This window comes from Equus przewalskii, chromosome 32 (genome assembly GCF_037783145.1).
Source record: "Equus przewalskii isolate Varuska chromosome 32, EquPr2, whole genome shotgun sequence".
NCBI classification, from domain to species: Eukaryota; Metazoa; Chordata; class Mammalia; order Perissodactyla; family Equidae; genus Equus; species Equus przewalskii.
In genome coordinates this window covers 10,852,199-10,868,560 of record NC_091862.1, presented here as the reverse complement: position 1 = coordinate 10,868,560, position 16,362 = coordinate 10,852,199, and the positions used below count along the sequence as shown (strand labels likewise).

General features: G+C 39.6%; 1 protein-coding gene across 27 annotated transcripts in view; it reads left to right on the top strand.

Moving 5' to 3' along the window:
• Window positions 1-16,362, top strand: part of ARID1B (AT-rich interaction domain 1B) — a 413,537-nt gene that overhangs the window by 242,259 nt on the left and 154,916 nt on the right. For 12 of the 27 annotated variants that reach the window (XM_070603109.1, XM_070603106.1, XM_070603112.1 and 9 more), the window contains one exon: window positions 3,603-3,644. The exons of 14 other annotated variants lie outside the window; for them this stretch is intronic. In XM_070603109.1, coding sequence (XP_070459210.1) covers window positions 3,603-3,644 — 42 coding nt within the window. Of the gene's footprint in view, window positions 1-3,254; window positions 3,375-3,602; window positions 3,645-16,362 lie in introns of those variants that run through there. One more of the 27 variants, XM_070603132.1, reaches the window with a different exon arrangement.

Sequence of the window (16,362 nt, the reverse complement as noted above, 5' to 3'; positions counted from 1 at the left end):
CCTTTAATTATGAGTAAGATTCTTTGTATATGATTATAAATCATTAGTGGCCACTATTTCTTTTTGTGACAGCAAGATCCTGATTTTAGAGATTGTTTTAAAAAATTAAAATGGGACATAGCCTTGGCATTGTTTTATTGTAATGAAAATGCTGCTGGACGTTAGTATTCTCTGCTTTAGAGGTGAAAGTAAAAAGGACTTTGAAAGTGATTCAAGAAAGAGGAAAGTTCAACCACTTCTACTTCCAAATTCATGAATTCACGTTTTCCCGATTTTCATAATGGAGTGATCGGAAACTAAAGTGGTTTGTTTTAATTTTGGCAGAGGTAGGGCTTATTAGGTTAATTGGGGGAGAGAGAGGCCAATTGAAGGTTTTCGTACTGGAATAGAGTGTAAGAATTGTAAATGGCTTCGCTGCTCCGGAACCTTGCGAGCTGAACTTGCACAGCGATTTTAGAAGTTCTCTACAAATGGAGTCCTTTTATCGCGAGTTATCAAGTGTTAATTGCAGCATCATTTGAAATAAACGTGGTTTAATGGAAGGGGCCTTATCTTGGACTTAGGAAGTCTCTGCTTTTTCGCTTGCCCTTGTCCCTATACACCTTGTACCTCAGGACCCCTTGGCAAGTGCTCTCTCCCAGTGGCGGCGGGTCTGCCTCTCATCAGGGTGTTCAGAGTTACCTTTGCATTTGTGACAGCATCTGTGTGAAGGAGAACATTGCGTATTTGTCCTGATTTTACATTTGATAAAACCTGTGCCCTTTTTTCTTGATGATTTGGTAATACTGCCAGTTTTAAATCTCCCCAAACTTAAGTTTGGACACCGGGAATCATCTCACCCGGTCATTTCTGAATTTGAATTTTTGTCTTTTTTAAATGGATGTTTAAATACATTTCACACAGGTGTTAATACCTCAGTGAAACTCAACACTTTTTCTCCCTTACCGCACTCAGCTTAATGCCTTGCATGTTTTGAAGGTCTTTGTTAATGAGTCGGGCAAACGCAGACTCTGTGTCTTGTCCTCCGACTGCATTATTACATCTTTCCATTGAGAATGTGCTAATTTTTTCCAGTTGTACATTCTTGTTTTAATTTAAAATTGTGAGTACTTTATAGCCAATTTAAATTGGATGATGATTGTTGGCTAATAACTAAAGACCCATCAGATAAATGCAAATCTACTTCTAGTTTATATTTAGGAATTAGAGGTGTTCTTGGCTTGTGAAATATAAAATATTTACATTATTTTCTTTCTTTAAAAGATTCAAATTTATGACCAAAGGAACAGAAAAGCTTAGCTGATTTCTCTTGATAGTTAGGTTTAATGACTAGTACCTGAAAATTGTTCGTGAAGGCTGAAATACTCTCTTACTCCCACTAGAGGGGGATTCCTTCCAACTTAGGTAAAAATGCTTTTAGATACAACGTAAAACCTTTTGGATGACATTGAGGTTTCTTTTTTATTAAATTGAGGTTCATCTCAGGTTTTTAGAATCTGTTTTTCTGTAGGTATTGAAATTAAAATCTTACATAAACAGAAAATAATAAAGAATATTGAACTAGAATGCACATGTATTTAAACCATAATGCTTTTGTACAAAACATAAATATTTCTTTAAGTTGCTTTAATTAAATTGGTTAATACCTAAGAATTCAAAACACCCGTTTGAGCCCTCCTGGAGATAGAAGCTGAGTGGGAAGGGCATGAGGCTGACCCTCTGAGACCCAGCTCCTTCCTCCACCCGACAAGTTCTGTCTTATGTCCACTGCTGGCGAAGTCACGTGGAGAGTTCCTAAACGCCACTTGAAAGCTTTGGTTTGCTATCATCTCAACTTCTCAAATATATTAAATATATAATATATCCTTAAGTAGATTTCTGTTTGCTGTTGAATTTTCTTGCTGCCTTGACTTTTTTATAATATGTTAAACAGATGCAGAATTCACTCTGGAGACGATTTTTGCAGATCTAAACCTACAGTGTACTTTAAAAATAATTGTATATTAAAATACCACACCAAGGGCGACTGTCCCTACCACCTAGGTGTGCACATGGCATCTGTGAGTCTAATTCAAGAGCACACGTCACACAGTGTTTACAAGTGGTTAAGATTCAGCGAATTTGTTGTTTGTGCTTTCTCTTGAACTAAAGTCTTCAATGTTGATCAGAGATTTCAATGTAAAAACAGTTGAGGTTAATAACTTAGTGTTGTGAAAGGCAGGGCGGAGGAAATTCAAACATATGTAAATTGCAAATAACTGTCGAGTTTTTTTCTCTTAAACTAAAACTCTATAATAAGATCTTGTTTCTGAATCTAACAATTAGCTTTGGAAATCGAAGTGTAAAGAGAGATGCTGTCAGTGAATCTTATAATGATTTTGTGCTGTAGTTGATCCAACATTTCAGTCTTTAGCCCAAAATCGCATTTGATATCTGCAACATATGGTTTTCATCAGAACGAGGCTGCGCGTCTTCCCCAGACCTAATCGTGTGTTTCTTTTGCTTTGTGCGCTGGTCTTGGCAGGTACCAGGTGCTGGGTGAGCCACACTTCCAGCAGAGCCGTTGGGGAGTAGATTTGTTTCTTCATTTCTTGTTTGACCCCCTTACTTTCGTACTGGATGACAGTCTTATTGAAATGATCTTCCTTTCTGCATTCTCTTCCCCCAAGGGAAGAACCCAATTTTGTTTTATAGCAAGATAACGTTGGATAGGCCCATGTGCCTTCTGCTTAAACACCTACCACAAACGCCTCATTTTAAAAGGTTTCAAACTAACAGAGAAGCCAACTAGTCTGAGCCTATTGCCCCACCCCCACTCTCTTCCCCAGACACTTCAAAAATGCCCATATTTGTTCTGTTGCCTGCCTTCCTTGCTCTTTTTCATCATATTTTGGTACTTGGTAGTAATCAAAGTTAAAAGCTTTATACACCAGACTGAATAATTATGTTTAAAAAACAGTAATTATCAATACACGTCTTGTTCCACGCAGCTTTTTAAATTCATGTTAATGAGCTCTGTCTTCTAATGCATAAGACTGACAGGCAATTTTGAAGTTTTGCCATCATTTCACAACTTGTTGCTTAGACTCTGCCTGCCTTTTCCTGAGTGTTGCTTTCAGGAACTCTTGCTCTGCCACATTCCAGAGATTCAGGACTACCCACTCTGATGAGAGCAGGACAAGAAATTACTAGCAGCTTCTCAAGCACAATGAAATTGCTTTACGAAGCATAACTTTCCCCTCACCGTGTGTCAGTAAGAGATGAGTCTATGCAACATCTTGTGATTTAAGTGAGAAGGGTGATTCTCCTAACTTCTAGATCATTCTGGGGAACTTACAGCACCTCTTCAACCTGATGGCAAATAGATTCATTTGGTAGGAGCTTGCCCTGTTGTAAAACTGGAACCCGGGCCAGTGACCTGGATTTTCATGCAACTCTTGAAGGGACTCACAGATCTCTCTTTCTTGACACCTGACAGAAATCGAATGCCAGTTTTCTCAGAACTCTTGAGTTCCAGGCCATGCCTGTGGTCTGGTGCCTGTGGCTAGACTCAAAGAAGGGTTTTGATAGTGCCTAAATTATTTTTTTCCTTATGATTGCAGGTTGAAGTCTTGACCTCGGAGGATACAGCCTTTGGACTCAAGGTGTGTAGTCTGATGTAGCTTGCTGTGCAGGTTTCCTCCGCTCCCCTAGGGGGCTGGATGGCTCAACAGAGAGCTCTGGTTTTTCTTACCAAATGTAGAGGTTCTAAAAATCTGCAGGAGTTTAACATTTCCCTTCTATTGTGATCACGAGTAGACTATGCTAGTGTTTTCTTTACCTTTGTTCTTTGTTGTAGAGAATGTGAGAAACTGTACAGAAAAACAAGAGTTTCATCGAGTAGTAATTGACTTTTGAGTTAGCCATGAAGTAGGATTTACTGAAATGTCGCCCCAGTTTGGGGGTACTCAAATACAACTGAATGTTATCCGAGCGTTGCTTTTGGTTCATAACTAGCTTCATTTACTCGTTATCCCTGCTTCACATAGTTACTGAACCCCTATATTCCAGTCGCAGCTCCTGCGCTTAAGTTGCTCACAGTCCGTTGGTAGGTGTAGATTGAGACCGGTCGGTTGCCCTGCAGCGTGGTGGTCTCCAGGCTGGAAACGCGCAGAGGACTGTGGGAGTGGGCTGGGTGGAGCCGAGGGCATTCCGTGCGCCAGATCGCTGGGCGGAGCTTGCCGGCGTGGATTATATTTAGATGCAAGAGGAGGACGGGAGAAATGAGAGCTATTTTCAGGTGGGAGGGCGACCATGAAAAAAAAGAAAGGAAGCTCAAAGTAGTCAAATTCTGCCTGTGTGGCAAGATCTGAGGTTGAAGAGGTTAAAGATCTGAATTTTATCCCATAAAAAATGCTAAGCTATTAAAAGATTTTAAGCAAAGTAGTGGTTAGATTTGCACCTTTGGATAGATAATTTTGACCACTCTTGAGGGATGGATTTGCCAGACCCCAGTGAAGGGCATTTGAGTAGATCGGGGGAGGGGTGATGTGGGCGTGAGCTAGCACAGTGGCAGAAGGAAGCAATCCTTGCGGAGGGAGTCTGCAGGACCTGGTGATCCCTGATCCCCAGGATATTAGGGTGAGGATGAGACCACGGAATAGATGCTGTGTCACGCTCAGATGGAGACCACAGTGAGGAGATTTTTCAGAATTACAATCTTCCAGACCTGTAGTTTTTATCAGATTTACTCCCCTTTTGTACATATTTGCTAGTAATTCTTAAGCCATGTAAGTAAAGTGGTAAGAGCGGTTTATTAGGGGAGTCTGACTTTATTTTCATATAGAGGTAGAGAAGAATAGTGTAGGTGCCATCAGGTGCTTTCACAGTCAGAAGTCTGGAAACTTTAGAGCACAAGGTGTGGGTTATGGCTGACTCCCGTATGTGCTACATCTTTGGCTTAAAACTAAAAATTAGTTATTTATATTTTTTCCATTTTTGGGGCTGCTTTCCGTTCTGAATGCTTGACATTTTTTAGGACAGTCTAACAGTTGTGCTGCGGTACAAGTGGCTGACATTGTAACACTACCAAAATCAAACCTGTTCTGAGGTTATAAGCTTAGCGAGGTTTACGTCCTAATAAGTGCAAACTAAAAGCAAAAGGATCAATTAACACTTTATAAATAATTAAATAGTTGGTAAACTGACTCATGTTTATACCCTTACTTAGTATGTTTTGTGTTTCTGTATCTGCCAAAAATTTTAATATATAAATAGAGCTAATTCAGGATTATTTGCAGTATTTGACATATGGTCATCTTCTGAATTTTTCATTTTCTATTTCGTGCCCAGTGTGCATGTGGAATATTCATTGCATGGTTATAAACCTGTAGGGGCAGGTCTTGTGAACTCACGTGCATAATCCTTCCTCCTGAGGACGCTGCAGGATTGTGGAAGATGTTGTCCCACCAGCTCTCGTGGTCTGCCCCGCCGTGTGAAAGCTCTGCATTGTCTCATGGCTAAACCAGCGATTGCTTTTGTAGCCCTAAATTCAATTTGTAGATACAACTGTTTGAATTTTTTTCCCCAATAATTCAGTGATTTTCAAACAATTAGATGCTTTTCATTTTCTCAGATCTCTACCAGAGTATTGGCACGTAGAACTAAAAAGGAGAAATTTGCAAGTTTTTCCTGCTTCGTTTTATCTGCAAGTCAGCAAATATATTTTCAGCTTGTTTCCTAAAAGGTCTGGGTATTGAGTACTGGCCGGGTTTTTGAACACTTATTCGCAGTTGACCTTTTTTCCTGTTTTTATGCCTTGGGACACATCACTCAGATATCTGACTCACTGGTGAGACGTTAGTGACGTCATCTTGGTGGATGAGTAGGATGCTGGAGCGTGTGTCTGTCCCACGGATGTCCCTGATCCTTGAGTGATGGTCTTTAATGTGCCTTTGATCTTTCTTTACCCTTTTTTGGGGGCTCTATCTTAATTATTCACCCCTTGTATGCTTCTCCGTCTCCTAAGTCAAACTAAAACCTACAAGCTCAATATTTACTTAGGACTGAAGCGTGAATTCGTCAGTCTCACTGGAAAATGACTTAAACGTGTTGGGACCCAGAGGTACAAACAACCTAGTTTTGTGTATGAGTGTGGTGAAACGATAACCTGGGAAAACAAGTTTGCAGTCATTCACAACTAGCACAACTGTTAACGGCTGTTTGAGATTAATGTTTTAAAGCTAATCAAATGGGAAATATGTGGGCTCTTTCTTCTACTTGACAAATCTTAATTTCACTCAAATGCTGATTCATTGTTTTTATTAGGCTTATGTTAGTCAAAGGTAACTTAGAATTCGAAATGCTGGTAACTCTTTCACGGTATATTAAACACTGTTATATTAAACTGTTTTCCAGTGGTTCTAGTTTTTCCCTCCGTAGGTACCTGATTTTCTTGAGTTTGTTTTTCTTTGGCCCTAGTAGGATGCTTAATTAATTTAAAGTTACTGTACTTATAGAAACAGGAATTGCAGTGAATAAATGGGTGCTTCAGAATAAAAGAATGAACAAATGTATTAGGAAAGGAAAGTTCTACAAAGTGTAGAGCTCTGCTCTTGACTTCAGTTCTGACCAAGACTTCAACATATTAAAAAGTTGATAATTCTTGGGCCAGCCCTGTGGTGCAGTGGTTGAGTTCGGCATGCTCTGCTTTGGCAGCCCAGGTTCGGATCCTGGGCACAGACCTACACCACTTGTCAGCCATTGTGTGGTGGCAACCCACATATAAAGTGAAGGAAGATTGGCACAGATGTTAGCTCAAGGGACAATCTTCCTCAGCAAAAAACAAAAAAGAAAAAAAGATAATTTTATAAGGTAATAAATCAGGAGTCCCGGGGCAGCCTATGTCATTAATGTACTAGGTAAAGCTACTAATGATAAGGGGATGATAAAATCAGCTGAGCAAATAATATATACATTTATACTGTTAAACATAGAAAAAGGCCAAAAATTTGACTTCGTCACTTATAAGTTCTACAAAAAAAATTATATAGGGAAGTAGTAAAGAGGAGTGAATAAAATATCCCTGGGTCATTAAAAAAGAAAGACTATATACATATAACTTTTCTGTAAATTTCTTGAGATCTTATCAAAATCTAAAAAATTTAGAAATTTCATGACCACGAATGTCTTTTGCCTTCTCATTCCTTGTGGATAACGAGGTCAGGAATTATAAAGAAGCACGATTTTTAAGGAATCCACTCCCTGTGAGTTAGGCAGTGTTGTTATTCCCAGTCTTGGGTGGGAACTAGGAGTTCCACAGCAGTCAGTAACAGAAGTGGGGTGGGAACCAGGAAGGTCACGCGAAGCCTGTCCTCTTTTCCGAGTGTCCTCAGAGCCCAGAGTTCTGCTCTGCCACCTGCCTGTCTTTCATCGCTCCCCATCACCATAGCTGCCTTACTCTCTCCCTACTCTGCCCCTCTTGCTGAGGTCCCTAATGGCTTCCCTGATCCTCACTCCAGCAGAAAGATGCAGTCCTTGCATTTTACTCGCCTCTTTGCATCATCTGCTTTACCCAGCCTCTTCTTTCGCCTCCACCGTTGGCTTCCCCACCAGCACTCTGCTGGTCTTCCTCCTGTGTGTGTGGCCTTGGTGTCTCAGACTCCTCTTCCTCTCCACGGCATGCAGTGTGGCATTTCCCCAAGCTCCATCCTCCATTCTCCTCTCGTGTGCCGGTGACACCTCACCCTCCTACTCCAGGGCTTACTCTCAGATATCTCGCTGAATGAATGAATATTCATAAAGCCAAGGCAAAGATTGAAAAATATGTATCTTGTTCAATATAATATATTCCGGGGGCAAATTCTTAGTGCATACTTGACAGTAGTATAGTTTGTTTACCAAAATAATTTTTAAAGACTTTTCCTTTTGAAAGGTAGGTGGACAGAGATGTATGTTCTAATTACCAGTTCATTCGTTCTCCGATTCTAAATGGGCATTAGAATTCCACAAATCCAAAAATATTTTGATACACTGTTTTGGTTGGCATGTTCTTTGGAAGAACAAAATCCTGAATTTTGTGCCCTTTTTTATAATTTTTATAGAAACTATTACCAAAAAAAATGTATGTGGAGAGGTCATTTTAAAAGGAATGCTGGGGGCTGGCCACATGGCCTAGTGGTTAAGTTCGGTGCACTGCAATTCGGCGGCCCAAGTTCGGTTCCCTGGCTCTGACCTACACCACTCATTGGCAGCCATGCTGTGGCAGCAACCCATATAGAAAATACAGGAAGATTGGCACAGATGTTAGCTCAGGATGAATCTTCCTCAGCAAGAAAAAGAATGATGAGGGGCCGGCCTGGTGGCGCAGCGGTTAAGTTCGCACGTTCCGCTTCTCGGCGGCCCGGGGTTCACTGGTTCGGATCCCGGGTGCGGACATGGCACTGCTTGGCAGCCATGCTGTGGTAGGCGTCCCACGTATAAACTAGAGGAAGATGGGCACGGATGTTAGCTCAGAGCCAGGCTTCCTCAGCAAAAAAAGAGGAGGACTGGCAGTAGTTAGCTGAGGGCTAATCTTCCTCCAAAAAAAAAAACAACAAAAAAAACCCAAAAAGAATGATGAGGAAAATCGAGGATAAGCGTATGTGTTGTTCTAAAAAAGAATGGGAAGAGAAAAATGATAACCTACAAGTCATCCAAGTGGCCCACAGGTGACAGAATGCCCCACTCCTGGGCACCTTCAAGCTGCTGCTCTTCCTAGAGGTCTCAGCCCCTGGTGGGGAGGAGAGTGCCAGCCTGTCTCCTCCACCCTCACCTTGTAAACCAAACCCTAGGAGAGCGTATTAAACTTAGTAAGGCCTTTTCTCCAATATCCTATTGCAGGACCCACTCTCCATTTTGTCTCTTCCTTCCTGTAGTTTCCCTCTTTCTGTTTTTTTGTCTTTTCCTGTAACTACACTTCTCTGGAGTCTAAAAATTTTATCCCTGCCAGAGATTTCCCAGATCCTCTGCTCTGGCCTTCCTCCACGTTAGAGGTGAGGGAGCTGGAGGCCAAAGGGTTCCTCCTTCCCGAGGTCAGAGCTCGTTACTAGCAGAGGTGGGACTAGAATTAAGAACGTTAGTTGTCTCATTCTTTTTCCTCTTAATATTTAAATAAAAATGTCTAATATTTCCTCATAATATTTAATATTACTCACCTTTTTATCCTCTTTTGAGTAATTTTTAGTATTTGTTTTAGGACCCAAAATGTATTGCTATTTTAGAGAAAAGTATAAGCTTAAAATATCTTTAAAAAAAAACCATTTTAAAGTAAATACTAAATTTGTTTACTCTTAGATATTACTTTTTATCCATGTCTAGGTTGATTCAATATCTAAGAGAAAAATAACATCAAAATTCAAACTGGTCTTCTAAACCCCAGCTAACATAGCCTCAAGGCCATCCCCAGGGAGCCCTTGACCTCCGTCTGGGCCTTCCCCTCCGAAGCGTGCGGCCTCTTGCTGCGTTTCAGACGCACCCTCCCTTTTCGGCATCCTCCCCAGTGCTGCAGACCCTGAGCTCTCATCCTCTGAGCTGAGACAGCGCTCACTGCCTTCGCTAGTTCTTTGCAGTCCCAATTCTGCCAACATGTTTCTGTTTTCTTTTGTGTATGGGAGACAGCATGGTATGGCCTGGCCCGGCTCCATCGTGTGGCATCTTTTCCCAGCAAGATCGTAAGCTTAGAGGCTCCATTTTGCTCATCTTTTTATGTCCATATTGACTTGCACTCGGTTCGCAGTAAATAAGTGTTGCTCTTTTGGTGGTGCAACAATTGTGATTGCGCAGAGCAGAAACCCTGTGATATTAACGTATTACTACTACTTTTTTCTATTCTGGGGTTTTCTCACTGGTCCTCCCATTATCTGGGTTAACATGTTTGCTTCGCATTTTATATCGGAGCTCTGTAGAGCCGGCCTGAGGAAGACGCATTCATTGTTAGTGGTGGTTGAAGCTGTTGAGTGGTTCTGGTTGACGCTGAAAACCAGCTGGTTCCAATTTATCCTGCTACTAACTTAAATATCTTTGTTAATCCACGTTCTGCAGTTACTTTCATTGATTTCATTCTCTTTCATTCCGCTGCATCCCATTTAAACAATAATCCCTGGAATATACATGCTGTATGCTGGGAGTGCACTGGTAATAATGATAAACCCCTGCTTCCGTGGACCTTAACGTTCTTGACACAAATTCTGCAATGATCTTATGCCAGGAAGAAGTTCTAAAAGAGATACAAGTTTGTGTTCTCCTTTTGAACATAATTGTGGGCTACTCTGGTGTAATTGCTTTTAATTGAATCTATCTGTTGTATTCTACAAAACGGAAGAGGAGAGAGCGGTTATTCATCTGTAGACATGATTTCAAATAAGATAAAAGTGAAATTTATTTTGTCCTTTTAAAAATAAGGTACTCTTAATTATGGAACATCGTATCACTGGGGATTATATTTGATAGTGATTTAAGTCACATGGGGGCTTATTCCCATATTTTGACATCTGACCATTATGAAAATTATGTGTTTCCCTCCTTCCCTCCTCCATATAAAAGTATGATATTATCATGTGATCTATAACTATTTGTTATAACTGCTTGTCACAATGGCTAAGGAGGAAATCAGCAACAAAGCGTTGCTAGCCCATCTCTGAATGGGCTTCCTTGGCTACGTAACCAAAGAAGTGGCCTTGGAGAAAAGTTGGGAGGAGGTTCGCTTACTGTTTTTTTTTTTTTTCTGACCGAGCCACCTCACAGGACTCCAGGTTGATCAGTTCTCGCTGAATATTTTGGTCCTCTAGAACGGTACTGTCCAATATGGTAGTTACTAGTCATTTGTAGCTAAATTTAAATTAATTTAAATTAAAAATTCATTTCTTCAGTCACACTAGCCACATTTCAGTGGCCACATGTTGCTAGTGGTGCCATATTGGCACAGTGCACGTGTAGAACCATTTCCGTCTTTGAGGAAAGTTCTGTTGGCTGGAGCTGGTCTAGAAAATAAATGTTCCAAGTATTATATGACACAAGACAGTTTAACGTAACACTGTTCACAACTAGAACAGCTAATTTTTTAATTGATTTTTTCAAAAACCCTGAGGATTAGAGCAGATAAGTAGAGAACAGAAGGAATTTGCCATCTTGTAAAGTAACGTAAAGCAGAGGGGATGTTCTGTTTGGTAAAAAAATATATAAAATATAGTCAAGTTGGCATGTCCCATTGGATTTTGAGAGTAGAAAGGTTTTAAACAGAGTCATAAAATTAGGTATTCTTCTGGTGGTGACTTGTAATGAATGGGTCATTCATTCATTGATTTACTTGGGGTTATGCTGGGGGACTGTGCATGTCATATTTCAGATTTACAGTGTTTGGCTTCACATAATAAGTGATTCTACGTGTTAAAATAGCTTTCCTTTTTATTAATGTAACCACAGGAAAGCATACATTCATCTTCTGTTTAAAAACACATATTTTTTTCCTTGTAAAACTACGTTAACTGGTTCTTCTCAGCTCTTTCCATCTACTTACCAGGGTGTATTTTCTAGTGAATTCACTTGGCTAACTTTCTAAGTGGGTGTGAATATAATTGAGGTGAGAGTATATTTAAGGTTACAATGTCATTGAAAGGAAACCAGCAAACATTTTCTTTTTGAAGTTCATACTCTTAGCAACTCATGTTACTTTTCATAATATAAAGGATTGATTTTTGCATTTTTAACTTTTTATTTAGTGAAAATCTACTAGAAATCCTTAGAGAAATAGAGGACCAAGTTCATTCTTTACTGTTTAGTTGTTGAATCTAAATTAAAATGATAGCATATATATTGGTACAGCAAAAGAATTTTCTTTCTCCGTAAAAGAAAGACTCGAAGAGGAAAAAAAAACCTATAGCAGTTCTCAAGTCATGATTTGGGAATCCATGTTGAGTTGTTCCCTTCTTTTGTTAGAGAGTTTCCCAGCCTCTCCTTCTGCCATCTGGTGGTGGTTCAAACACTTACATGTTTTATTTTACAACAAATCTGCTTTATTCTTATTTGGGAAAGATTTGGGGGAAATGTTCTGTTTATATTCACCTGTAATATTTTGATGCACTTTTGCTTGTCATGTTTAATTATCTGTTTAATGGCTCTTTTAGCTTCTTTTTCAACTTTGTCCTTAGAGGGATACATGAATATAAAATTTGGAAAAAAGAGAAGGCCATCAAGGCTAAAGAAGATGCCGTTAAGAGATAAAGAGGCCCAGACTTATTGATGAAGGGTTTGAGTGCGATTAGGAGGAGTTGCTTGAGGATTGTTGGGCTCTTCCCTAATTTCTGAATTTGGGTTAAATATGGAGCAGCAATTCTGTCCTGCTCTTTTGTACTTATGACTGTTTGGCTGGGAATGAGCAGACCTGTGTCTTACTTGAAGTCCAAGTAGAACTTTAGGAAACTGATTTCTTGATATCACTAAGGTTCTTTTCAGCCCCAAAATGCTCCCGGTCCTCCTGTATTCATTAGGTCAGACCTGCAACTCTATCTTCATTTATTCTTCTGATTTCTTCCTGCTGGTGTTTCTTAGTCTAAGCTACTCTTCATTGTCTTGGGGAAAATAGAAATATTTTATGTCCACCAACAAATTCTCCCATGAAATAAAGCCAGGTGAAATTTTTTTTAAAGACAGAGAAAGTACAGCCATTTTATTTTCCACGACTTTTAATCTCCTTTCCTAATTTCTTTTAGAGCTGCCTTGACTAATTCCACAGCCTGTGATTCACAGGTCCTTTATTTGTTCATCATTTTCTGAAGGAGGCAAAGTAACCCCAAATATCAATCTCAGTTTTTTTTTCCACAATGAGTAAGGCTGAGGGAGGTGAAATAACTTATTTTAGGCCCTATTTAGTGGCAAAGTAGAACAAAAATACAAGTGTCTGCCTCCCAGGCCAGTGCCCTTTAAATAAAATTACAGCAAGGCTCGCTATTAGTCGTCCCAGTACTGGAACTCCATATCAGATTGAATCTTACAGAATTGTCATTTTTACAGCTCAAAAATGGTCTAATGTTGGCAATTTCATATGGTTCAATTCAGTATATTAGGGTTCTCCTATATCATTTTAGATCTACATTCAATAGTGAAAAGACTATTTTTGTTTAAAAGCTGTTTATCCCAGTTGGGATGTGTATGTGCGCACTGTCGGAAGTTTCAGGTGACCCCAAGATGTTTATGGAGTTTAACTGGCTTGAAAGTACCCACTAAGCCACATAGCCCAATAAAGAATGTGTGCTGTTTCCAGAATATGCTGTGACATTATGTGAAAAATCAGATATCTTTTATCATGACCAAGTGGCTTCTTAGTGTGACAGGAGCTCTATCTCTTCTAGACCAGATGCTCTGTCAGGTGATGGAGAGAGCAGACTGTAGATGGATTCCTGACTTCATGGCTTGGGTTGCTAGATCTAGTCAGCTCATTTGTGCAGAAATGTTAGCCTAATGGTGGTGAATATAGGAAAGCGAGTGGAGACGAGCATAATGCAGTGCAGTTCATGCCTGCTTTTGTCAGACTTACGTTGGGTTTTTTAAAAAGATGCCAAGAGTTAAACATGGCCCCACGTGCCGTGGATCTCAAGTGATCTTTTTTTAAGGGAGGGAGGAGTTATGCTGAAAGCAAGCTTATTTACTTGTCTGTTCTGGAGTTTGATTGACTCCATTTTTCTCTGGGGACATAATTTTGGCACTGTTTTTTGAGAACTTAATTTTCTAGTAATAACAAAAATGCATATATCCTTCTTAGCCCCATCCTCAAACACCTGTGCATTTGGGATGTGCACAGATCATTAGAGGCGTGTTTCTGGGCTCTCCTATAAAATTCCTGAGCATAGTTACTGTGGCCATATTAATAATCATCAAACTGCTTAAGATTTTCTTGGGAAGAAGAAAGCAATGTTCCAGGGGAGGTGAGGGATGATTTTGATGGTGTGTGTTTTAGGTTCTCACTGATGCCAAATTTTAGAGCCAGTTTTGTTTCTTCAGCCCCCTCCTCCTCCCCTCCTCCTGCCTTAAATCTGGCTTTCACCCAAGCCATGTCAATTTTTGCAAGTCAGTTGAGAATGTCAAAGTGACTGGTGTTGAAAGAGCCAATATGTTGGAAGATGCTTAAAGCCAAGTGAACATTTGTATGAATTAAAGAATATATTAGGAGATGATTTTTAAAAATCAGATTTGAAAAAAAAAAAACCTGTTGAATTAATACTTGCATACCAGATGTATCACTGATAAATACTTGTAACAGATACTCCCCAATAAGCAATAAAATTACCATTTTACAACGAAGTAATGTATCCTGTGGGTACATTTGCAAAGATATGCCAACAAAAATACATGCAGAGTTCTTGAAGTAATAATGCAAATAAAACATTTCATATTATAATTTTAAAATAACAGGATTGGGAAGCAAGAAAAAGTCTGGGAGACTATTTGTTGTGTCTAAATTCTGCTTGTACTCTGGTCTTGTGACAATGGGCTTTTTGATATCATATAATTGCTTTAGTGTCTTTGTGTGTATCGGAGGACCAACTTGTCTGACAGAGTTGTGGTTGAAAAGCCTCACAAATCCTAAATAATAAAAGTAATAAATATCATAGCTTGTTTGCTCTGTTGCAATAACGGCCTGTTTTCATACTTTGCTGGATCCTATTGTTGTCGTGGTTACTGTTGAGTCACTAAGGTGAAGGCGTGGCCGTGTGTAACTTACTCATTCGAGCACAGCCAGCGCGTCCGTGCCACGTGCATTGAGGGTGTGTCCCAGTGTCCCGGGTCACCCAGACTTGCTGCTGTGATTCGCTGCCCACGTTGCCCAGCGAGGCCACTCTCCTGTGTGGCACTGGCCTCTGGCTGATTCGGGGAAGTCTTTCCCCAGGTCGGAGCTCACCTGAGGTGTGGATTTCCTTTGGTCTTAGATGGATATGTGACAAGGACTGATGGATGCGAGGAAGGGGAAAGAAGTACAGGGAACAAAAGGACTCCTGCTCTGTGTGATGGAGAGAGAGTCAATTAAATCCTACAGAAAATTTCATTTTCTTCTAGCTACACATGGCACTTTAATTGGCTGCTTCCTAAGAAGCCATGTACGTTTTTATAAGAAACTCCTCTTAACCTCCCTCCATTCTTCCCCAGATTAAATTTTCATTTCAGAATGACTTCTTTATATTTCTTTGAGGGGGAGAGGAGGTGAAGAATGGAGTAGCAAATTATTTAAAATGAGAATTGGATATAGGCCTAGATTGGATATTATGCATTAAATATCGTGGCAAAATCAATTAACGCATAAAAAGTATTCCAAAAGTAATTTCAAACAAATTTCCTGAATATTTCTCAGGATTTTTTAAAAAATTATTTGTATCTTAAGTTTGTGACTATCTTCTAAGTTTCTCACATTATATTCTTATTTTTGTCTCATTTAATCTTTTAATGCCCTTATAAATGTATAAATATATTTTCTTTAATCATCTTAATATGTTAACCTGTACTTAATAATATCATAATTAAAAAAATATTGTATGCTACTGCAGTATAAGAATCACAACAGATATTCAATTAAAAAATGTTTCCTGTGATAAATGAGTAGTTTGGAAAGAAGCTAGGAAATCCTGATTTTTAAGATACGGAAGTATCTTTATCATGTAGACATTTGAAGGGCCTCAATTTTGATAGTAAATGAGTAACCTTAATAAAAAGTTTAATATTTTGATTTACCTTAAATGAGCTATGAAATAGAACCTCTAATGATATCATACTGACAAAGTGACTTTTTTCTGTTTTCTGAACGACTGTGGAATTTTTCCCTTGTCTGCTATTTAATAGTGTGTGCGAACCTTTAGAAGCATACGTACTAACAAACACACATATGTGCGTGTTGCAAGTAGTTGCCACTTGTGCACACGTATGTCTACGTTCTTTTCTTTGGCGTCAGACGTATGGAGAAGTTGACCTCCCTAAAGGATAAGTTTGAAAGGGAAGGAAATGGAGCTCTGCCAGGCTTGTTGGCTAGAGTCATGGACAAGAGCAAGGCCTGTCTGAACTGCCACTCAGTTTTTATTCTGCGAGTTTGCAGGGTTGGTGATTAGAGTGGCTTTCGCCCAATTATGCTGTGATTATTCTGCTGCACTGTAATTGACTGGGGAGATATGCTAATACCTGTCATTTGGGATGATAAAAGATGAGCGGGGGACGCGATGCATTATTTAGCTGGCTGTGTGATAGATGAGGGATGCGCACAGAGCTTTAATTGCTGAGAAGAGAGGTTAAGCTGAACGAACGGATGAATTAGAAATGAGTTTTTTTATGGCTTGTGGAAAAGTGAAATAAAGGAAAATGTGCCTT